Source organism: Delphinus delphis, chromosome 3 (assembly GCF_949987515.2).
Source record: "Delphinus delphis chromosome 3, mDelDel1.2, whole genome shotgun sequence".
NCBI classification, from domain to species: Eukaryota; Metazoa; Chordata; class Mammalia; order Artiodactyla; family Delphinidae; genus Delphinus; species Delphinus delphis.
Genome location: NC_082685.1, coordinates 20,522,088 through 20,546,120, shown reverse-complemented (window position 1 = coordinate 20,546,120; position 24,033 = coordinate 20,522,088). Strand labels below are relative to the sequence as shown.

Here is a 24,033-nt window from a genome sequence, read left to right as displayed (position 1 = left end):
CCCTGTTTGAGGATTTTTAAAAAGTATCTAGAAAATGCTTAAAATGGCAACTGCACATAGTAGGTGCTATTGACACGTTGGCCATTATTACTATTTCACGGCTGGGAAAACCGAGGTTCAGAGAGGGGCAGTTACTCGCCCTGTAATACACAGCTGGTGAGTGGCAAAATCTGTATGGGAACCCCAGTCTGTCCTGCATCATTTCAGCATAGCACACACCCTCCCTGCTTCCCCTTCTAGCACCCCCATTTTTGCATCCAGGGGCTGGCCTGGAATTTGGTGGTAGCTCCTGAGGCTACAGCTGTGGGGTCTAGGGAAGGAGTCAGGGGGCAGGGATCCTAGGCGTGGAGAGCAGGATGTCTGCCCAGTGCAGTGGATGTCCATGGTCAGGCATCCCTGCCCGTCTTCCAGTTGATTTTCCACTGCAGGCTCCAGAGGGGAGCATGTGATTCAGGCCAGTGGGTCAGAACCAGTGACTGCTTCAGGAATGGACACATGACCCAAGTCAGTCCAATGGGAGCCAGCCCTGAGCTGGCCCCACTGGATGTGGGCCTGGAGCTGGCTGAGGGGCATCTTTGCTAATAATGGGGAGAGTTGCCTGAGAATAAAGCCAGCACTGAGAAAAGCAGAACTGAGAAATGGAGGTGGGGGGAGATCTGGGGGTGGGGGGTGCGGACAGCGACCCGGGGGCTCAGAGACTCCTGATATACATCCATGGGTACTGGATCCTGCTATGTCTGAAGCCATTAACCTTTTAAGTTAAATGAGACAGATTATCCCTTTTTTTTTTTTTCTTTGACAGGCGAACATAGAAGTACAGAAAAGAGAGAAAGAAGGTAAAGAATTCCAGCATTGAGTCCTCTTAATAACGTGTCTCTTTATAATCATTGGGCTATCCCTGTTTTTGCTTAAACTAGTTTGAAATGCAGCTGAGGGTCCTTCCTAGTTGACCTAGTCTCCAAGTAGTAGTCATTTTTGTCAGTGGCAAGGGACATGGGTGAAAGCTGAGTTGACCTTCTACTGCTCCCAGGCCCTGAGTGGGAGAACCTAGGCTGGTCTTGGGACTCTCCCTGGCCACTCTGTAGTGACCCCACTGCACAGTCTCCCAGGGCTGACCCCAGCCTCCTGAGTTCTCCGCAGGCTCCCAGCAAGCTTCTTCTTGCCCCACCATAGCTCCTGGAACCCTAGGGTCACCCCCACATGCCCTACCCTGCTCCACTTTAGGTCCCAGTTGGGGAGGAGCCCTTCCTCCACTCTCAGGTTTGGCTTTGGACTCAGGCCAACTCAGGTTCGAATCCCAGCCCTGGCTGCTGCCCCTGTGTGCCATGGGGCAGGGGCCTTTAGCCCGTAGCCTCAGCTCCCTTCCTATAGCAGGACTCTGTGTACGCTGTGAGTGTTCCAAGGCCCAGGTGGGGCCCAGCACCAAGAAGGCAGCACCAGAATCATCAGTTCCTGCCTGTGTACCCTGTACTCCACCACCTGTCTCCCTGCTGACTTCCAATGAGCTCAAGCTGCTTAGGGCTGGAAAATGCCCCTCCCTGGCCTGCTGTCTCTCCAGTTGCCCACTCAGCCCCCCGCCAAGGGCTCTGCCCTCTCGGCTGGGGGGACTGCACTCTCCAAGGGTGCTAATGGCCTCCCATGCCCGGTACAAAGACATTTCCCAGTACCCTTGGCCTCCACCTGCATAGCCTCACACCCAAGCTTGAGAACACCGTGATCCCTGCAGTTCTGTGTTGGGGAGGGCGGGTGCTTGGAGGTGCCGTGGGGGAGCACCTTGGCCTTTGATCCATGGAGCAGCAGACCCGGGCCATTCAGGCTGGGTGGCTCTGGACAGGTCACTTTCCCTCTCTGAGGGAAAAGTCCCTCAGACGTTCAGGTCCCTCATCTGAACATCTTTAATGATATCTCTCTTAAGCATGTTTTGATGATTAAATGACATCCAGGAGATTGCTCTGTGGTTCCGGCAGAGAGAGAGGTGGCTGTTCAGAGCAGGTGCCCATGCTTGTTTTTACTTCCATCCAGACCAGCTCTGCTTTCCTGAGGTTCAGTCCCCAGCTCTCTGCTCTCTGCTCTATTCTCCCTTTACATCTGCCCTCCAATTTCTTCAACCACCTTCCCTTGGCAGGAGCCTCCAAGCTGCCTCCTCCACCCCTCTTGGCTACTCAGCTGACCACGACTGCTAGTGGTCCTCTGGGCCCACCACAGCCAAGCCTCTTAAGACAGCCGTCTACACTCTCATCTACACCCTCCCCCTTGATCTTCCAACCCTGGCATCGGCCCCAGCTCTCTGCTAAACTGATCTGGCAAACTTCACCCTGTTGCAAAAGGCCATGGGGACTCCTCGGCCTTACCTGCCTGGTTGACACTCTTGGCGACTTCTGGAAACACTCCTTTCCCGCCTGGGCTTCCCTGCCTCAAGCTCCCTCCCTCCAGAGGCTGTGGTCCTCCACTTCTGGCAGCTGCTTCTGCTTTCTCTGCCCTGTGCTGTGATGTTGCTACTCCCCCATCTCTCATATCTTCTCTATGCTGCGGCCCTGGCCATCCTCACACTGGATTTGGTCCACGTTTTTTTTTTTTTATAGGATTTTAAAAAAATCTAACTTAGTTGCCAACATTGAAAAACCAAATTTCACATAGAAGTCTGAATCTCTGGACGCTGTTGGTAAACTGGCAGATCTGGCTACAGCTCAGCATTCCCACAGGGCTGCCCCCAAAAGGCCCCCCACAGACGGCTTCCAGCAGCACTCACCATCCACTCCTCTCCATGGAAACCAAGGATGGACTGAGAGAGCTTCATGGTTCAAGAGAAGTGGGAGGGAGTATATTTCTTTGTGGAAGTGAAAGATACTCTGCATTTAATATGCCAAGGATGTCTAGGGACTTCCCTGGTGGTCCAGTGGTAAAGAATCCGCCTTCTAATGCAGGGGACATGGGTTTGATCCCTGGTCAGGGAACTAAAATCCCACATGCCACGGGGCAACTAAGCCTGAGTGCCACAACTACTGAGCTCACGTGCCTCAACGAGAGAGCCCGTGTGCCGCAAACTACAGAGCCCACGCGCCCTGGAGCCCGCGTGCCACAACTAGAGAGAGAAAACCTGCACGCCACAACTAGAGAGAAGTCCGTGCGCCACAACGAAGAGCCCACGCCGCAATGAAAGATCCCGCATGCCTCAATGAAGACCCTGCATGCCTCAACTAAAGACCCGACGCAGCCAAAAAAAATAAAATAAATATTTTTAAAAAGGCAACAAGAAATTCTTAAAAAAAAATAAGCCAGGGATAACTATGTTGAAAGAAAATGACATCTTACCTGCCTTACTCCTGTTGTGACCTGCCTGGGCCCCTCTCTGGGCATCAAAGACAAGTATCTGTGATAACTACCCCAAACTCACTCCCAAATTGAATCCAAGGTGAATCTAGACTTGAATATTCTGCTGCTCCCTGAATTGGTCTCCTAAATGTCCCATAGGCACCTCATTCAGTCATTCAGCAAACATTCACTGGGCATCCACTGTGTGCTAGGCACTGTTCTAGGCTCTGGCAAGACATCATGAAATTGGAAAAACCCGAATGAACTTTTTGGCCAACCCAACAACACAGGAAGTCCTGCACTCATGCTCCAGGGGTCCTCGAGAGAACACAACAGAGAGGCCCTTCTCTTCTCTTAAAGAGGACAGGCCCAAGCATCTGTTGAGAATGACAACAACTTTAGATGTGCTGAGGTTCCTCATGCCAAGGGAGCCCTGGAGGACAGGTGGCCATGGGCGCACTGAATTGTCTTGGCCTAGTTTGGGGCCTCTCCTCAGTCCTTCTCCAGTCCAAACTTGGAACAGGAGAAATGACAGTCTCCCTGGGGTAGTGGAGGGCACCAGTGGGAAGCAAGAGACCCCAGGGAAAGATGGGGCCACCACCATAGCCTCCAGGTTTTGAGGCAGCAGACAGAAGTAAGCTTCCGAAGGATCCTCCCTGGAGCATGGACTCAGTGCCGGCCAGTCCCAGGGCAGTGCAGCCAGCTTCGTGCCTGCCTTCTAGTCTGGCTCATGGCTCAGCATCTGTGCGACTTTGGTCAGGTTTCCTAGGCTTTCATCTATAAAATGAGAATAACTGCAGGCACCTCACAGTGTTGCCAGGAGGATCATGTAAGATGATGTGAGGAATGACTGGTATACTCCAGATGTCTAGCAAACCTGCCTTCCTTCCTCTCCTCACCTCTCATCCCAGGTCTCCACTCTGGGCTCCCTGGGACCTGTCACTGGATCCCATCTCTGCCTTTTGGCTTGTTGCTCTTCTCTTCCCCTGAGTCCTGCCCCTCCTCCCAGTCTCTCTCCTTCTGTTCACCCCACTCACGGCTCTCGGGGCTTTTTCTACAACACAGATCTGAGCACTTCTGTGCCCTGATCTCCCCACCGCCACCTTGCCCTCAGGAAGCAGTCCTGGCTCCTTGTCCTGGCACTTGTGGCTTCCCAGGACCAGAGGGCTGCCCTCTCCAGCCCCACCTTCTTTGCCTGCAGCATACAGATGGCAGCGGTCCCTCTAGGCCCTCACTCTGGCGTACTGTTTTCCATGTCCCATCCCTGAGGATGCCCCTCAACTCCTCTTCTCTGACCTCCACGCCAGGCCAGCCCAGGTGCCCCCCACTTCTGCGGGTGCTGGGCCCAGCACATGTGATTCCCCTTTGCCTCCTCCTGCTGACTGAGCGTCCTCCGTGTCCCCATCACAGGACCACCAGGACAGTAAGCCCTGGAAAACTTAATCTCCACCCTGCTACGTGCCTCAGATCCCACCTTTCTTGATGTGTAGGGGGAAGTGCACGCTGGACACAGCTGGATATAGGTTTATTGTGGCACTGGACGTGAAGAGGGGCCGGTGAGGCCAGCACCAGTGTGCGGAGGTGGTGGAGGGAGTGGGGGGAGGTGAAGCGGGTGGGCAGGGGCTCGGGGAACCGCAGGCTCAGGCCAAGAGTCGGGGTTGGGCAACTTTTGCTGGCCCTACCCAGAAATCTGGGGCGATGACTCCAGAACCAGCAACCCCTCCAGCTGGACAGGGCAGGGTGGCAGCAGTGGGTGGGAGGGGCTCACACGTGGGAGAAGGCGTGGCTCTTGCAAAGGGGCTTGTCCTTCTTGGAGTAGAAAGTCTTTCCTTCCAGGTTGATCTGACATATCTGGGAACAGCCAAGGTCCAGTTACATGGGGTTGGAGGTGGCAAGAGAGGCCCCTTCCCAACCTCTTCGGAATCCCAGAGGCAGGGGTGGGAGGGAGGCTGGTGAAGAACACAGGGCTCTGGGGGCGGGGCCTGAGTCGGAGGAGGGGCACTCACCGCGCACACGAAGCATGTATCGTGCCAGCTGAAGCCCAGCGCCTCCAGGAAGCGGTCCCCGGCATCGATCTTGAAGTCACAGCCTCGGCATTTTGTGCCAAACATCTTCTCATAGTCTGGAGACACACAGAGAGGAAGGGGCCCCTGGGTTCTCCCCTGCCGCGCCCCGCCCCCTCACCCAGCCCCGCCTCCTTGCCTGTTCCACCCGATACCTCGCTCGCAGTAGGGGGCCCCCTCCTCCATATAGAAGGCCCTATTCCGAATGGGTGTCTTGCAGGCCGCACAGGTGAAGCAATGCACGTGCCAGGTCATCTTCAGGGCGTGCATGATCTCCTGGGAGGAAGCGACAGTCACTTGGCAGCTCAGCACCCTCCTCTCCAGAGCCGGGGACACAGGAAAGCAGGCTTGGGTCCTCTTTCTTTCAGGGTAAATGTTACGTCTGCACACGCATTGCTGCTACTTTCTTTCTCCAACCCTGAGGTCTCCCCGTGGCTGTCCACCACGCCACGTCTAAAGCTCAGCTCCCCATCTCTGCACCCCATACCTCTCGCATTCCCACAGCTGTCTCCATCTCAGTTGATGGCAACTCCATCCACGTGGACCAAATTCCCTGCTTTCTCCCACACCTCACTTCAGGTCCACCAGGAAATCCTGCTGGGTCCACCTTCAAGATGCGTCCAGATTCTGAGCACTTCTCACAGCCTCCCTGATGTGAGATGTGAGCCTTGGGCACCTCTGACCTGGATGACTGCATGAAACTGGCTTCTGTGCTCCTCCTTCTGCCCTTACAGACTGATATCAACCTGTGCCAGGCCACATCCTTCTCTGCCCCAATTCCTGCCTAGTCCACATTTCTCTGAGCAAAAGCCAAAGCTCTGGGAAGGGCCCAGAGGCCAGCAAGTCTGGCCTCTGTCCCTCTGCTCTCCCCATATGGCCTCTCATCCCTGGTTGACACACCAGGCACACCGTCTTGGGGCTTCACACCAGCTGTCCCCTCTACCTGGACTGCTCTGCACCAGATACCTGCAAGGCCCACCCCTCACCTCCTTCAAGTTTCTGCTCAAAGGTCACCTTCTCCATGAGGCCCACTCTGACACCACCAGTTCATAGGCCAACCCGCCTTCCCAAAGCCACACTCCCAATAGCGCTTTCCTTTTTTCCATAACATACTACCAGGTAATTTACCTATTTTGTCATTGCTTATTGTCTGCTCCCCACCCCCCTCTTCTTCCTGATCCAGTGTAAGGTCCAGGAGGGCATGAAATACCAACTGTCCTGTTAGTAGGTATATCCCAACAGTGCCTGGTCCATGGGTATGCATCACAAGTGCTCGTGAGTTGAGTTAACCTGCTCCAATGGAGGCCTGCCAAAGCAGAGGCTGCTGGTGGGCTGAGCTCTCCCTGGGGCTGGGACCCCCGGGCCAACCAGGGCAGCAGCATTCCTATCCGGAGCAGGCAGAAGGCAATGTGGAGCCCGGAGGGGGGATCAGATCTTTGAGTTCAGCCAGACCTTAGCTGTGTGGCTTGCCCAACAGCTTTACCTTCTCTTTACATTTGGCTCCTTCCCTTTTGAACTGAGAGCCTAATCCCAGCTTTGCAGGGGTGTTGTAAAGATGGTCCCACATCTAAAGCCAGGGGTCCCAGACCCAGTACCTGCCAAGGCCAGGTGGGGACTGTGCTGCGGGAGAGCACCTGTTCTCCCTGCGGGGGTGGTGCTGACCACTTCATTCAGGAACGCCTGGAAGGCTCAGGTGGAAATCTAGGTGTTAAAGTCAAATCCAGTTTTTCAATGTTGGCCATTAATTTAAAAATGAAGTGTGGACCAAGTAAGACAAGACATAAGCGTGGGAAGCACCTAACTCTCAGCTGGCCCGTGTGACCTCTATAAAATCTGTCACAGGAATTCCCTGGCAGTCCAGTGGTTAGGACTCCATGCTCTCACTGCTGAGGGCCCAGGTTCGATCCCTGGTCGGGGAACTAAAATCCCACAAGCTGTGTGGAGTGGCCAAAAAAAAAAAAAAAATTTGTCACATCTCACATATACCTCTCAACCACCCTGGCCAGAAAGTTACTGCCACCCCCATTTTAGTGAGGCCCAGAGAAAGTGACTTGCCCCAGGTCATACAGCCAATAGATGGTGGAAATGTGTTTTGAGCCCAAGTCTGGCTCGCTACAAAGCTGGCCCTTCCCACTGCCTGGTGTTGCCTCTTTGCAAGGAAAAGACAAAGGGTTGGGGGAAGGAACTTGGCTGTGAGCCCACAGAACAGGGTCTTGGCAGGAGCATGGGGAGCCCAGAGCTGGGCCCAGTGGGAACATGGGCAGGGAGGCAGGTCTCTGCCAGTATCCAGAAGAACCCGTGAGCCAGTGTTCCCTGTCTCATGACCAAAGCTTCCTAAATCTATCTGCCTCTCCCATCCCACCATGCTGACCCAGGGCCAGCAGCTCAGTTCTCCTCCTCTAGCTGTCTCCCTCTGCCCCAGGGAAGCTTGCCAGGCACACCTGACCTCAGAAGTCCCCAGCTCTGAACTTCTAACACGGCCCCTGCCCCCCTCTTCCGCCTCATCTCACACCCTCCCTGTGTGTTGCCTTGTGACACAGCTCTTCCCTCCTCTTGGAGCACTTTCCCCTGATCCTTCTCCAAGCTAATTCCTACTCATGTTTTAAGTTCAGCTTAGAGGCCACTTCCATCCACTCCTTCAAGTGTTAATTGACCACTTCCTATATATTGGGCACAGCATAATGTGTGAGCAAAACAGCCCTGGTCCCAACCCATGAAGTGCACCCTGCGGAAGAGATGGGACAACAGGACTGGAAGGTAGTGAGCAAACAGTGGGGAGCCTGGCTGGTGGGGAGGGTGGGTATCAGGGAAAGTACCCCTGAGGAAGTGCTATTTGAGTCCCGGATGAGAAGAAATGAGGTAAAGAGAGTGCTAAAGAGTATTCCTAGCAGAGAACAGCCTGTGCAAAGGTCCTGTGGTGAAGGGAACAGCACACTGGCAAAATGGAGAAGCGCATGTGGCTGGAGCATAGAGTGAGGGGGGCTGGTGGCGAGTGGTGAGCCTTGAGAGCATAGTGTTCCAGAGGGTCCCCAGATCAGGGGACAGGTCCCCTCTAATGTGTCCCCTCCAACTCTGCTGAAACAACCTGATTGTCCTGTGTTTCTCTCCCCACGCTCCACTCTGAGCTCCGAGAGCAGGCATAGTCCCAAGCACCAGGCACAGGGAGAGCCCAAAGCGCGTGGTAAATTGGGAAGGTTAGCTTTCTGCCCCATGCGAGGGTGAGGTAGGAGCTTCCTGGGGTCTGTCAGGCCCTGGAGTCCCTGCAAGAGGGGAAGCTGAGGGCCCTTGGGCCACACTGTGGAACCACTGGCCTGGGCTGGGGCAGGAGCAGGGCTTGCCACCTTACTCTGGGCTTACTCTAGGACCCAGGAGCCAGTCAGGCTCTGTGAGCCTTGCCTCCTCATCTGTGGCCTGGGTGATAACCCTGCCCACCCAAAACTGGGGCAGGGAGGGACAAGAGTGCCGTGCAACACAGGCAGAGCCATCAGCGAACAGCAGGGCCTTGATCTGTGGGAAACAAACCCAGATGCCAGCTTAAGAAAGGTCCTGGGATCCAACCCGTTCCGCTAGAACAGTCCAACAGGGTATGGCCTAGGCTGGTGGAGAAATTACTGTGATCTTGGGCAAAATTTCCTCAACTGTAAGATGAGAATAATCAAACTGACTTCGTAGTACGATTAGTTGGATGCCTACGCATAGTAAATTACCCACAACACAAGACTGTGATAATATCCTTTCTTCCCTTCCAGTCTACTGATGGAACCCCCATTTTTTGCTGGGCACATATCTATACCAGACTATATTTCTCAGCCTCCCTTGCAGCTCAGTGTGGTTATGCGATTGAGTTCTGGGCAATGGGATGGAAGCGGAAGGGTTGGGTGGCAGCATCTTCTAAAGATGGCTCCCAAAAGCCTTCTTCTCATTCCAACATCCTGCTGGTTGGAACGTGGAAATTTTGCCTGAAGCTCAAGCGGCATCTTGGACTACAAGTGGTAAGTAAGCCAATGTTGAGAATGTCCGAGAAACAAGATCCAGGAGCCTGGATCTGCCTACAAGTCCCAGATTGCCCACCTCTGGACTTTCTTAGGTAAGTAATAGCCGCCATTATTTTTTCTATCACTTGCGGTCAAGGTAATCGTCACTAACATGACCATCACTACAGAGCTCTCTAGCCACATCTGGAAGCTCTGCCTATGAATCCAGAAATGGGGAGAAGCGTGAACGGCAAGAAGAGCCCAAGCTGAAAGTCAGCAGTGCCTGGGGCTGCTCTGGCTCGGCCCTCATGCTCTGCAGCCTTGGGCAATTTCTGCCTCTCTCTGGACTTCAGTTTCCATACAGGTACAACTGAAACCCCCTCAACTTGTTACCCTGCCTGTTATGCTCCCCTTTCCTCAGGCTGCTGAGCCCCTGACACCCTCAGAGTCCCCTTCCTCTGTGTGAGCTCCTGGGGGCAGGGCCACGCCTGTCTCTTCACAAGGTGTCCCTAGCGTGGGGCATACTGCCCACACTCAGTAAAGAGAACGAATGGGAGAAGGTAGATAGTGCATCACTCTTAACCCATGACCTGTGCTGACTCAAGTCCCAAGCCCAGCTCTGGGTGGCAGCTAGGTTGCCCTGCCGGAGACCAGGCCAGGCTATGCTGCATATTTAGCCTCAGCGAGGAGAACAGGATTTTGAATCACAAGTTTTTGAGCCTAAATTTCTGGCTTTGCAAATCAATAGTCCTGTGTCCTTCAAGCCCATCAAGTCATCTTTCAGAGTTTCCGTTTTCATATGTACTAGGGGCGGCAGACACGGTGCATTAGCCTCCCAAAAGCCTGTCACAACCCCCTTCTCTTTTGCCTTTCTCCCTTACAGAGGACAGAAGCTAAAATACTGGATTTGCCAGCTTCCGCCATGGTCCAGGTGCTCACAGGATAACAATTCCAACAACTGAGATAAGGATTCAAGTTCCTGGTTTTTCTTCCAGAGTCAAAAGGCAAAACCTCATTAAAAGAAAGCATCTGCCCCAACCATGATACAATACACTTGAGGACAAAGATCTACATGCTAAGGGTTTCGGAACTTAAAAAGAGGAAAAGCCTAAAGGCATCCTTGAGCTTCTATTCCACCCCTGGAATTCTTGTGATTGAAGTAAATATTACTCCTTCTGTTTCAACCTCTGTAGTGGGGTTTTCTATTACCGAAGCTGAATGCAATCCCCACACAGCAGCCATCTCTTGTTTTGGCCTGACTAGCACTTACCTCCCTTCTTTGGGTAATGTCATCCTGGTTTTATTTTCAAGGAACCAGTCCTGTGGTTCAGGCAAGGCCACCAGACCCCACTCCAGGAGGGGGTGTCACCCAGGCCTGGCCAATTAGAGTCATGGGGCTTGGTTCAGAGATGGGTATCAGCACTGGGACTCTTTATACATCAACTGGCACAGAGATGCTCTCTTTCACTTTGTGGTGCTAACCTGGGGAGATGTAACCCTGGAGCCACTGTGGCACCATCTTTGCCGCTTTCTAGGGAAAAGCATGCTGGGAACTAAGCCAACAAAGATGAAACCAGAGGCAAGTAGTAGAAAGACTCCTGATGACCCCGGGATACGCATTCAGCTGGGCCTGAAGTTAGCACCCCTCAGCCTTTCTGATTATTTGCGCCAACACTCTCTTGCTTGAGCCCTTTTGAGTGGGATTTAGGTCATTTTTAAGAGGATCCTGATTAATGAAAAGTAAGGTCAATATAGCAGCCCGACTGTTAGGCTGGTAAGGTTCCAATAGGCTCCTGCAGGGAGAGCTCCCAGGCTCAGGAGTTGCTCAACAACACTCCTCAACACTCAAGGGTCAGACTTGCCTTCCCAGCCACCCACCAGCCCCACTCACGCCAGTGATCTTCTTCTTGCATTTGGCACAGCTGGGTGCATAGCGCACGTCATAGCAGGGCGGGCAGAAGATGGCGCCCTTTTCCTCGAAGAAGCCACCCTCTTCCAGGACCTTCCCACACTGACTGCACACAAACTCCTCGGGGTGGTATGCGTGGCCCAGCGCCACCAGGTAGCGGCCCCTGGCGGGAGGCAAGGGCAGTGAGCAGGAATGGATGCAAACGAAGTCGGGGTTCCTGGCTAGAACCCCATGGAGTTTACCCAAAACCTACTATGAAGCCTTGAAGGGAAAGTTAATTCTCTCCATCTCCAAATAGGGGAGAAACAGGCTTGGGAGGTGACTTGCCCAAGGTCACACAGCAAGAGAGACAAAGCTGCACTGTTTTGATGACAGGAGATGAGGGAGAGGGGCAGTGTTGGAAAAGGAGGAAGGTTACACTGGGTGAGAGCTGCTGATTTGGGCCTAATAAGTTGAACCCAGGGAATTGGTGCCCTGGGTGGGGGGGGGGGCAGGACGCCTGGAGTGCCCGTGAGCCCTGAAGACCAGTGGGCACTTGAGCTGAGCCTGGTGCCCACCCTGTCCTGCTTGCCTGTTCCATCTGGCCTGGGGAGGGCCCTGCAGGTCCCAGAGAAATGGGGATGTCTGAAGGAGGGGGTGCTTCACAGAGCCTAAGAGCTGACAGGAATCTAGAGCAGTGCAGGGCCTGGGATGAGAACTACGAAGGCACACTGTCACACTGATTCTGGGGGGCTGTGTGACTCTGCTGGGCCCCGGGGAGCAGTGCAGAGAGGGAGGGACTTCAGAGGCTTAGCGGAGAGAGACCGAGTGAGCAGGAAGGAGAGAGGCAGAGGGACTGGGAAGGGGAGGCCCTTCCTTGCCCAGAGAGCAGCAAGTCTAGGGCTGCAGCTTGGCTGTGTCATTGGCACTTCCTCCATTTCACCAGGGCAAATGCTGAACAGAGGCTAATGACGGGTGGGCTGCGGGTAAGGAGTGCGGGATTCAGAACCTGAGGAACCAGCCCAGGTCTCTACCCTCACTCCAATAGGGAACCGAATCCTCATCCTCCCGCAGGGGCGGCTGAGATGAGTGGGGAGATATATGGGGAGCAGAGATCAGAAAGACACCAGGGCTGGACTTGAGGTCAGGAAAGACCACGGTAGGAAAGGAACAGGGCCACCCACCGGATGACCTTGTGGCACTGGTGGCACACGGGAGTCTTGCCATTGCTGCCACCGCCGCCTCCAGGGCCCCCTCCAGCGGCAGCTTGCACAATGGAGGTGCGGTTCTGCATGGGCGTGGGTGTGGCTGGCTGGGTGTGCCGGGTCAGCACCGTGCTGGTCTTGTCCGGGGCGTAGCGCTCGGCGAATGCAGGGTCCACAGCCCAGGGCGGGCGGCTGGTGGGGCTGGGGGTGGTAGGGCCTGCCAAGGCCAGGAAAGTGACTCCAGGGGGGTGCCCAGGGATGCCACAGGACCGTGGGGAGACCCCAGGGCAGCTTGGAGGGGCCCACCCCCATGCCTCTGGAGGCTACCCACCCTTCCCCAGGCCCGAGCCCACTCTCTCTCACCAGGCCAGGGTTCCTGGGGTGTAGCTGAAGCTGGGGCTGGGGCTTCTGTCCTGGGCACCTGGCTGTAAGATCTGCCATTCAAGGCCCTGCACGGCTAAGGCTCCTGGCATGGCTCCACCCCCCAACCTTGGTCCTGCTGGCCCCATGGGAGATGTGTGGGTGCATGAGAGCTGCTGGGTTGGACTCCAGGTCCCACTGGGGTAGGGATGGGTAGGGCAGCTTCTCCTAGCCAGGTTCCAGCTGGCTGGTCTGTGGCACAGGGCTGGGAGGTGGAGCAAGGCTCTCACTTCTGGGGCAACTCTTGGGTCTCCTTCTGATGGCAAGGCCCCCTTTTCTGTGTACCCCCACCCACTGAGACCCAAACTGGCAGGGCCCATACTGGATCTTATCCATCTAACACCCCCTTACCCCAAATGCAAACCAAGCCTACAAAGATAGAAGACAGAGGCAGAAAAAGCAGGGCCGAGCATGTTTATTTTCATGCCTAAGCCAGCACAGACCTGGCAGACAGCAGTACCATAGGGCAAAGAGTGAAGACAGTGTCAGATGGAGCCGGGCCCTGTGCCAGGAGGGCAGCCGAGGCCAGGCCAGTAGGAGGCTCAGTCCAGGGGCAGGAAAGGGAGGGGTGAGGTAGGCAGAAGCTGGAGGCACCAAGGTGGGGGTGCCTGGGAGGAGGAACAGAAAAAGAGAGGCAGAGAGGGCAGCCAGCCGGCGAGGGCCAGGCTACGACTGCACGTTGAGCACGTGGGCAGAGCGCTGGTGGTGCCAGTCCCGGAGGCGGGTGTAGCGTGGGCTCTGCAGCTCCAGGACATACTTTTCCCTGAGGGGCAGAGAGAGAAGGAGGAGAAAGTGGAAGGAAGGAGAGATGGAAGGGAGGAAGGGAGGAAGGGAGGAAGGGAAGGAGGACTGAAGAAGGGAAGGAGAATGGAGAAGCCTGGCTAGGGATGGCCAGGAGCAGACACAGGATGGTGGGTGGAATGGGAGAGGCAGGAAGTGAGAAAGAGGGGCTGGAGCTCGTCCTGTTACCTTGATTTCTTCAGATGCTCCTCATCCGGGTCTTGCACTGAGAGGGCAGAGGCAGGCATTGACCAAGAGCAGACAGAAGGCCACCCCAGCCCTGAGCCCTGGCAGAGGGTCACGGGGTGCCGGAGCAGGCTCCAGCTAAGCCCAGGCCCGGGTTGGGGGCCAGGAAGAGAGTCTGCCCTGCCCTGGGATGGCACTTACTGAACTCGGTGCCCGTGAGGTGGGCGAGAATGCGGAAGGAACGGGACTGGCCTGTCCCAGGCCTCGGCCGCCAGTCCTCCGTGTCCTCCATCAGCCGCTGCTTGCTGGCATCTGGGACCAGCGGTCGGAGCGGCTGTCTGTGGGGAGGGTGTGGCTCAGAACCTCATGCTGGGGTGGGCAGTGGGGGCAGCCCCTCCCCAGATTTGGTACATGTGGGCTATGGTGATGGCAGAGTGGGGAAGGGCAAGGCCAGGGCCCTGCTGGGTGGGAGGTTGGATAGGTAAGTGAGAGGGGAGGAGGGCAATCAAGGTGAGAGTAGGGCAGCCAGGGTGGGGAGGGGCCACCACCCAGAGTGCCAAAAGGAAGAAAGAGAGGGACAGGCAGAGGGGGCTCACTGACTTGTCAGGGGTCTGCACCTGTGAAGGAAATAGACACATGGACAGATAAAGGGACAAAGAAATAGACAAGGGGAGGAAGAAAGACGGCATGGGGTCAGAATAGCTTGAGGCAAGGCTGCACTGAGCGTCTAGGGCTCAGACGGCCCGACACTAAACCCCAACCCCAGGCCACCAGCGAGGGGGCGCTGCCTCGTTCAGAGCCTCCAGGAGGACAGTGCCCAGGCAGCAGCCACACCCTCGGTGGGGCCCTGTGCCTGCAGTCCCCGCCCTGGCCGCCAGGAGTCGCTGCCGCACGGTTCCGGCCGGGCTGGGGCACAGCGCAGACTGAGCAGCAGCGGGCAGCGGGCGGGCGTGGGGTTGTGGACAGATGGCGTGGGCGGTGGGCGGGCAGGAGGGATGTGGGCGGGCAGGGTGGACGTACCCATTCTGCTGCGGGGCGCTGTCAGCGGGCTGGGGGGCCCCGAAGGGCCGGGCCGTCTTGTTGAGGGAGGCGCTGGGTGCAAAGGTGTACCGCGGGGGGTCCGCGGCTGGGGCCAGGGCCTGGGCGGAGACAGAGCGGGCAGGGCGGGCAGGGCGGGCAGGGGCGGGGACCTGGCTAGAGTGGGGTGCCCCCCTGGCGCGGAGAGGACTGCGGCGCTCCAGCCCCACCCCCACACATCTGGCCTGAGGCTACGGGGAAGGGGCGACTCGGGTTTCAAGGGTTTCAAGGGGCCCATTTGGGAGCGATGATCTCAGCCCACGCGGCCCGAGGGCTAGGGCAGACTAGTGCAGCTTGCAGCACAGGCCGGCGGGAGGCAGACAGGCAGACGGACAGACAGGCAGATACGCGTGGTACCCTGACCGTGCGGCAGCCCCCGGCCCAACTCCCAGTCCCCAGACTCCCCAGCTCTGGCCTCCACCCTCTACTCCCAGCCAGGGATGGGGGTACCAAGGCTGCACCAGGGAGGGCAGTTCAGCCCAGACGTCCAATCCCACCCCGCCTGCCACCCAGATGTCCCAAGCCCCTCACATACCTTCTGCGGTTTGCTCTGAGGCGGCTGGGCCCTAAAAGAGAAGGGAAAGGGGTGTTGATGGGCAGCCCCAATGGCATGCCCACCTGCCAGGCCTGCTCAGCGCCCGCATACCTGCTGAGACCCAGGCTGAGGTGCTCCCCACAGGCACGGATCTTGTTCTGGGCTTCGATGTGTGTGAGGCCCCCCGCATTCTCACCATCGATACTCAGCACCCAGTCGCCCACGGCCACGCCGGCCTGCGCAGCTTTACCTCCAGGAGTGAGCTATGGAGAGACAGAGGATCGTGGAGGCCCAAGGCTCTGCAGGCCAAACTCAGGCCAACAGCAGCCAACCCTGCCTTTCCTTAGCTGCCCCACGTGCAGAACCCAGAGGCCTCTTCATTCAACATATTTCTGGGCAGCTGCTGCATACTAAAGCCATCTGGAAGGGGGTGGGGCTCACCTGAGCTTCACCACCGCCCCAATCACCCTGCTTATTTATTCGTTCACCTCCAGGGACCCTCCCCACAGTCCAGAAACTGCTGACATCAACAAGCAGCCACCTTCAGGCTAAAACCCAAGCTTCTCAGCTCCAGCCGCAGCCTTTTGAGGCCCCTGCTGGCCTCTCGCCCAGGCCATTCCACCCACCAGACATGCCCTCTGGCTTGTGCATGTGGCATGTACCTCCCTGAGCACTGTTGGGTGCTCTCATTGACCTCTTACATTCCTAGCACCCTGTCCTGGAGCCATCGTCAGGGATCTACTGGAACACTTCAAGCACCAGGAATAGGCCCCCTCACCTCTAGGTTCCCGGTGATCAGTGTGACTGAATGGGGTCCAAAATGTCAGCTGGGGCTTCATAGGTTGTAAATAAATATGGATGTCACCCCCAAGCCCTCAACTGCCACATCACCCTCTGCCCCCAATCCTTCAGGCTCTGAGTTGTGAATCCCTGGTTCCCATGGCAAATGAGAAGCAATACTAGGCTGGAAGGAATGGTCACCACCAACATGAGCTGAAACCATCAGGATGACTTCTGGGAAGTGGTGGGCTTTGGCGAAAGGAGAGTGGGATGGGCTGCCTATGGTGTGAGAGAGTCCAGCTATTTACGACGGCCTCAAATGCTGGAAGGAACCAGGATTTGGCCTTGAGATTGGGAGGAACCAACAGCAGTTTTAAGGCCCAGGGTGGGGTATTTGCCAGGGTCCAGATAGAGGTGACCCTGAAGAACCCCACTGGGCCCTCCCAGCCCTCTAGCCTAGTGGCAGCAACACAGGCAGGAGTGGCACTGCTGTTCATAAGTCTAAGCCCACAGGGCTGCCTGGCCATCTGGCAAGGGGCCTGGCATTGAGCAGGCTTGTGGGGAAGTGCTGGGAGGCAAATTCACAGTGAGATTTGAGGGGTACAGGCTGTCTGTGGCCCCATGAGGCTCATCAGGTAGGCTGATGCTCAGACTCAGTTGAGGCAGAGAGAGGAGATAAGGGGTTCCAGAGAGATGGCAGAGGGACCAGATGCAGAGACTAATGGCACTAGGGAAAGAAGGGAGAACTGGGTTTGATGGCTCTATTTCATGCTTGGGAAGTTAGAAGGGTAAGATAGCTGGGTGGCCCTTTCTTCACCTGCTAAATGGTAATAGCAGCTTACGCTTATTGAGTACCTAGTACTGCCACACACTGAATCCTTCAACAACCCTGTGGAGTAGAGTCTGGGAATATACCTATTTTACACATGGAAAAACAGAGAGGTTAAGTAACTTGCTTCAAGTTACCCAGCTAGCAACTCAAGAGGCAAGGCCAGGACCCTGACCCTAAGGCCCCACCCTACCAGGCCATCTCTGCTGAGAGCTGGGGCCCAACTCAGAGGTCAGCCCTCTGGCTTGAAAGACCCCCTGACCTCCTAGCTGGGTTTAGGGCTTGGATCCCCTACTTACCTCTAGTCCAATCCAACCCCTTATAATGGGCATGGGGAAGTGACGCCCTTGCAAGGAAGTGACTTACTCAAGGTCGTGGTGAGTCAGTAGACGGGAAACCTGGTCTGGCCACTCCCTACCCACACTGGCTGGCTCCTGGGAGGTGTGGGCTAAGCCTGAGGTGGGGGTCTCAGGTTGAGCAGGAGCAGTTGGCTCCCAGAGAGGAGATGGGGAGCTGGGGACTACTTCCTTCTCTCGAGTGAGGAGGATAGGAAGCACAGGAGGGATAGGGGAGTGATCAGAAAGGTGGAGACAGAAGCAGAATGGGGGGGGCCGGGGGGGTGGGGTGTGTCTGGAGAGAGAAGCAAGAGGGCCCAAGGGACCAAGGAGGGGAAAAGCCAGGGGGCTGGACACTGCATGGAGTAGCGGGTGAGTCAGCCTGAGGGCTCCACTGAGCAGCCCAACCCCCAAGTCCCAGACATTACCTCATCTCCCAGGCCCGGGCCTACAGCCAGCCCTAGCCCCTCCCTGCCCCACTCCATGCTGGGGTCAGGGGAGAGAAAGGGTGCCAGCCCAGCTCAGAAAAGACCACCCCACACACCCACCCACCAGGGCCTAGGTCCAAATCCAGGGATGGGCTCGGCTAGTGGCCCCACCCACATGCTGGGGCTGCTGACAAGGAAGCCTGGGCTCAGACTGCCCCCAACAGGCCACATCTGAAAGTCCACCCCTTAGGCTACTTTGTTGCCCATCCTCACCAATGAAGAAACTGAGGCTCAGAGGTCAGCCAAGGCCCCAGCCACACTGGCCAGCACTTGCCCAGGGAGGGGAGTATAGGGTAGGTTTCCAGGGCTGGCAAGGCTTGAGAACTGGGTGTGGGATAGGTGTATGTGGTAGGGACACCACTGCCCTTGGCTACCTTGCTGGTAGGGCAGCTTCCAGGGAACCCTGTGGAAGGGTCCCTGGGAACAGTGACTGCCTGCCTGCCCTGGCCACCAAGCCCAACTCTGACAGACTGCCTTGGGGCCCCCTCTAGCTGGGCCCTCTGGCCCCCTCCAGGCTGTGCTTGCCCTGGGCTTTCTGCCAATAGCTGCCTGCCCACCAGGAGCCTGGGTGGGCCTCTCTGGACAAGCGGATATGGTGACAGGAAGTCCCCACCCCCTCCTGACCCCCAGGCCACAGTCAGAGACACCAACCCAAGGGCTGGCCTCGTGCTCTCAGTGCAAGCAGTTTGTTCTATGTCCCACAACTGACCCCACAGCTGGAGCCACAGCCTGGTGGTGATCAGCTGAGGGGCCCACTCATGCGGTTCAGGGGTCCAGGCCTAGGCCAGCTTTTTTCCAGCTCTGCAGACTCCAGCCACCAGTTGGCCATCCCAGCATGGGACTGCATTCTTGGGCTTATAAGGCAATCCCCCTGCCATAGGGAGGAGCCAGCCCTCAGCTCCACCCCCACCAGAACAGGCTCTTGGGAGCTGAAGTCACAGCTCTAGAGCCCGGTCCTAACCCCTGCTTGGGGTCAAAGGCCACTGCATCCTGAATGGGACCAGTGGCTGGGATAAAGGTCCTCACATAGGCTGGGGAGAGGCAACCCACCCACCCACAAAAACTACAGGCCATCCCTGTGCCTGAATTCCAATCCCTGCTTTGCCATGGAATCGCTGAAGGAGCCCCTTCACCTCTCCAAGTTATCTCAACTGGATAAACAGGATGACAGTTGCTATTCCTTGGGTGGCAATGAGGATGGAGTGAGATCCTGCAGTCAGAGTGCCCTGCCTGGGGTCCAGCTCCAAGCATTGCTCCCTGAAGCAGCTTAGGCCCTTCCTGGAGACCTGAGGCTCCCCTCCTCCAGAAATGGCATCTCCCTGAGCCTCGAAGGTGGCCCCAGGAGCTTCGTGGACTGGCATCAGGTACAGTGCAGTGCTGTGGAAGTGTGGGAGCTCCTTTCCTAGTATCTGCCTAGTTGGCAGTCCTTGTGGCAGGAGCCCACATCTCTGGACCTGGACACCTCCTGGCCTACTGGCCTCAGCTCACTCCTGCTCAGACGCCTCCCATCACTCACTGGAGATCTGAGCACCCAAAGATTCCTGAAGGAGCCCCTGCCTCAACCTAGGCTCACCCGGGAGATGGAGAGGGGCACATTGAAGTCCTTGCCCCCCTGCAGCCGGAAGCCCCAAGGTGCTGGCCCCTCTAGCACCACCTTGAAGGAATCCATGGTGCCGCTCCTGAGAGGAGAGAAAAGGTGAGTGATGCATAGTGGGTGCACAGGCAGGCCCATCACAGGACACCAGCCTCGGACTAGTGCCAGGCAGGCACGGGCAGACGCTGAGCACACCCAGGGGGAGGGTAGGCGGGCACCTTGTTAGGTTTGGCTGGGCTACTAGCTGGCAGACCTCACTTTAGAAAGACAGGGGCAACCCCCCTTCCCTAAGGAACTGGGAGGGTGAGGGGAGCCCGCATCCAGTCTTGAGGTTCCTCTCATCCAGGAGTGGATCGCAGGGCTAATTTGGCACGGCCTCCTCCCAAGCCAACCTTGAGCCTCGGACTGGACGGCAAGGCCAGTCCGGGGCCGGCGCTCCTCTCCCCCGCCCCCAGGTCCCGGCAGGCAGGCCTCGACTGGAGCCTGCTCGGACTATATAAGGCATGTAAGCTGACACTGTGCGGAGAGCCAGCGGAGGGAGCACACAGGGGCTTCGGACGCGAGGGGGAGGGGTGGGGAGGGAGGCGGCTGGAGCGGGTCCTAGCCATTCCAGGCCCAGTCGAAGCTGCTGGGAGCCAGGGCGGGACCCCTGGGCGCTGGGGGGGACTGCGCGGGGGCGCGGCCCCTGCGGAGGCTGGTGGGGGCTGGGACTCCAAAGCGTGGCCAGGAAGGGGATTCATCGTGGAGCTCAGTGGGGGTGGTGCCTCCCACACAGGCCTGCTACCATCCAGACGTGACTCAGTTTCTCCCGCCCGGGCCCCATGCACTGGCCGAGTCCGGGGAGTAGGGAGCGGCGCAGGCGCCAATCAGCCCCGCCGCAGCCGGCTTTGCCGCAGGAAGGCGGGGGCGGGGGTAGGGGCTCCGGCCCACCGGAGGAAGCGCAGAGCTGGCTAAGACCCCCAGTACCCTCTGTGGTCCCCAGTAGGCCTCTGCTACCCGCCTGGTCCTGCCCGAGACGCCCCGCGCTGTCTCATGTACCTGCCCGGCCCCGCCGGGGCGCTGCTCGCCGGCGATCTCCAAAGAGCAGCGTTGGGATCCGCCGCCCGAGTTCTGACCCCGCCCCCGTGGCCGTCGTCCGCTTTGAGCCCGCGTAAGGGGGCGGAGCCAGATACCACGCCCCTGTCAGAATCACGGCCTCTCGGGCGGTGGGAAGCCCCACCCAATCCTTCCGCTCCGCCCAATCACGAAGTCCCATCTCGCTTTGAGCTGTAAGACACGGTCCTCGGGGCTTGGACGGGGCCTGGGCGGGGACTGGGCTGCTGGACGCCTTCCTCGCCCCGGAGCCCGACCCGCCGTTCTCCTGGCCCCTTGCGCCTCCCGTTGGAGGAATGGAAGGAAAGCCGCCTTGGAAACCAGACAGATCTGGACCTCAGTCATCTCTGAACCTTAGTTTCCAACTCGGAAAAATGGGACAATAATACTCGCCTCTCAGGGCCGCCGTGAAGATAGGCACAGTTTGGCGTAAGGCACAGCCATTGGCGGTTCCAGAATTTCTAAATCGGACGGATTTGGTAGAGAGTTGTGGGGGGGGTACCTCGAGGTGGGGTTAGTGGAGGAGGACACAGGGGAGCTTGAAGTTAAGTTTGCAGAACACTCCACTGAAAGCAGAAAATAATGGCAGCGGACGGAGGTGGAAGGGCCCTTGGCTCGGCCCCGATCCTGACCTGTGGGCCCTGCCCTTACTCCTACCCCCGACCCCCGGCAGTCAGCAGCCTGTGGCCCTGCAACCACGGCTCAGCGCTGACTGTCGCGATGGGCTGTGTCCTGGTATCCCGCTCCAGAGCGTGCAGCGCCTCCAATGGTGGTGTCAGCGTCCCCACTTTGCCCCAGTGCTCAGCCCCGGCAGCTAAGCGCAGGCGGCGGGGGAAATTGAGCAGGGACCGAAGTGTGTGGGTGGACGAATAGGCGTTCACCCTTCAACTCTTTTTAGGGCATGGCCCATGCTATTCTCCCCCCTCCACCATCATCTTCTGCATCACCCCCTCACTACAGAAACCGATGTAAGCGTTCTCATCTTTAAAGAAATTCTCTCTTGATCCCACATCCCTCTCCAGCTATCTCTCTTTTATTCTACTCCCCTTGAGAGTAAAACTCCTCTTGAGTTGTCTATCGCCCTGCCACCCTTGCTTTCCTCCCGTTCTCTCTTGAACCCACTCCAGTCAGGCTCTTGTCCCCACCAGTCCTCTGAATTAATTCCCTCTTCAAAAGGTCTATAATGATTTCCAGGTTATCAAATCAATGGTGGTTTCTCAGCTTTCCTCTTACCCTGTCTAGGAGCAGCTCTGGTCCAGGTGCACTCCCTCTTCCCCATGGCTTCATGCCTTCCTCCTGCCCCACTGACTGCTCCTTCTCCACCTCCTTTGGCAGCGTCTCATTTACTTCCCAAAGTGGCCATCAGATGTTTCCTCTCTACATTCACTCTCTGGGACCCCATCCTGTTCTGTGGCTATCAATAACACCTACATGCCAAAGACTCCCAACTTACCTGTCCAGCTCTGGCCTTCCCCCAGGAGCCCCAGACTCTAGTATCCAACAGCTTGTCAAACCTTGGATATCTACTAGGTATCTCAAATCATCATGTCCCAATTTAAACTTGCAATTTCCCCAGCTCCCTAACTCCTTCCTCACCTCGGTTAAACAAAACAGAAAACAAAACAAAAAACCCCCGCAATACTATTCATCTGCCTGGTCCAGTAAAAATTATGGTTTTCCTTCCTTTATCTTCTGTGTCATACATCAGATTCTGCAAATTCCACCTTCAGAATCTGTTCCACACCTGGCTTCCATGGTTGTCCCTGACACTTGTCTCATGCCTGGACGTCTTAACAGTCTCCTGATAGAGCTCCCTGCTTCTACCCTTACCCAGTCCAGAGTCTTCTCCATGCAGCAGCCAAAGTGGTATTTTTATTTTTATTTATTTTCTTAAAAGATGTGTTTATTATTTTATTCATTTATTTTATTTATTTTTGGCTGCATCGGGTCTTAGTTGCAGCACGCAGGATCTTCATTGAGGCATGCAGGGTCTTTAGTTGCAGTGCGCGGGCTTCTCTCTAGTTGTGGTGCAGAGGCTCCAGGGCGTGTGGGCTCTGTAATTTGTGGCACACAGGCTCTCTAGCTGAGGCGCACGAGCTCAGTAGTTGTGGCACACGGGCCTAGTTGCTCCGCGGCATGTGGGATCCCAGTTCCCTGACCAGGGATCAAACCCGCGTCCCCTGCATTGTAAGGTGGATTCTTTACCACTGGACCACCAGGGAAGTCCCCAAAGTGGTATTTTTAAAGCAGAAATCACACTACATCACCCACAGCTTTTAGCATTCCAGGGGGCTGGCATTGTGCTTAAAACTAAAGTCTTTCAGACATACATGACACTGATAAACTGGGTCCACCCCCCATCACTCTGCTCCTCGCTCACTCCACTCTAGCCACTCCGGCCTCCTCACTAATCCTCCAACACAGCAAATGTATTCTTGCCTCAGGACCTTTGCACTTGTGACTCCTGCTTGAAACACCTTCTCCCAGATATCTAAACAACAGGCTGTCTCATTGTGTTCAGGTCTCTTGCTCAGATGTTGCCTCCTCCTTCCTTGATTGTCCTATCTAAAACAGCAGCCCCCTGACACCTCACCTGCATAATGCACTAGTCCCTTATCCTGCTTTATTTTTCCCTATAGCACTTACCACCATTTGACATTATATTAAGTGTTTGTTTCTTCATTGCCCTTTGTCCCCATTAGAAAGTCATTCCTATGAGAGCAGGGGCTTGTCTGTCTTGTTCAGCATCTCCCCAGTGCCTGCACACAGTGGATATGAATGAACAGATGAAGGAAGGACTGAGAAAGTGAAACAGCAAATGAGCAAAGGAAGAAGTGGCAGCCTGGGGCCCTGGGCAGTCCTCCAACAGAGAGGGCCCTGGGATCCCAGTCCTTGGGTCCCTGCAGGGCTCAGACCTAGATGGTGCCACTAAGAGATCCCTGCACAGACAGCCCCTGGGTAGAAACAGGCCTTGGGCTAGGACACAGTGCCCCCTGGTGGTCAGGACACCTGCAGCTCCAGGGCCAGTTCCCTAGATGTTTCCAAAGACTTTCTCTTCCACAGTCTGGTTGGAACCTCACAAAAATAGCCATGAAACAAAAAGGTTTAGATTTGTAATAAAAAAAAGTATGCCAAAACAAAAAGAATCTACTGTATAAAACAGTAAACTATATTCAATATCTTGTAATAACCTATAATAGAAAATAATTTGAAAAAGAATGTATATATGTAACTGAATCACTTTGCTGTACATTTGTTTTTTTTTTTAACATCTTTATTGGAGTATAATTGCTTTACAATGGTATGTTAGTTTCAGCTTCACAACAAAATGAATCAGTTATATATATACATATATTCCCATATCTCTTCCCGCTTGCGTCTCCCTCCCTCCCACCCTCCCTATCCCACCCCTCCAGGCGGTCACAAAGCACCGAGCTGATCTCCCTGTGCTATGCGGCTGCTTCCCACTAGCTAT

General features: G+C 56.2%; 1 protein-coding gene and 1 non-coding gene across 5 annotated transcripts; both read right to left on the bottom strand.

Moving 5' to 3' along the window:
- Positions 1–774: 774 nt before the first annotated feature.
- On the bottom strand, positions 775–895 carry LOC132423791 (small nucleolar RNA SNORD97). The gene has a single exon (XR_009519101.1). It is a non-coding gene; the product is annotated as a small nucleolar RNA SNORD97 (small nucleolar RNA).
- A 3,925-nt stretch (positions 896–4,820) lies between these two features.
- PDLIM7 (PDZ and LIM domain 7) lies at positions 4,821–20,605 on the bottom strand. Of its 4 annotated transcripts, XM_060008287.1 has the most exons (14): positions 20,505–20,605; positions 19,446–19,551; positions 15,552–15,703; positions 15,441–15,471; positions 14,849–14,967; positions 14,425–14,445; positions 14,030–14,166; positions 13,832–13,868; positions 12,806–12,867; positions 12,422–12,659; positions 11,241–11,421; positions 5,531–5,651; positions 5,319–5,434; positions 4,821–5,163 (listed from the first exon to the last, which is right to left on the bottom strand). In XM_060008287.1, exons 2-14 carry the CDS (start codon positions 19,539–19,541, stop codon positions 5,077–5,079), a joined length of 1,398 nt encoding a protein of 465 aa, XP_059864270.1. In that variant the 5' UTR covers positions 19,542–19,551; positions 20,505–20,605; the 3' UTR covers positions 4,821–5,076. The 4 variants fall into 4 exon arrangements, with proteins under 4 accessions (XP_059864270.1, XP_059864271.1, XP_059864272.1 ...); XM_060008288.1 differs by lacking the exon at positions 14,425–14,445; XM_060008289.1 differs by lacking the exon at positions 14,849–14,967 and having other exon boundaries at positions 14,429–14,445.
- Positions 20,606–24,033: the final 3,428 nt, after the last annotated feature.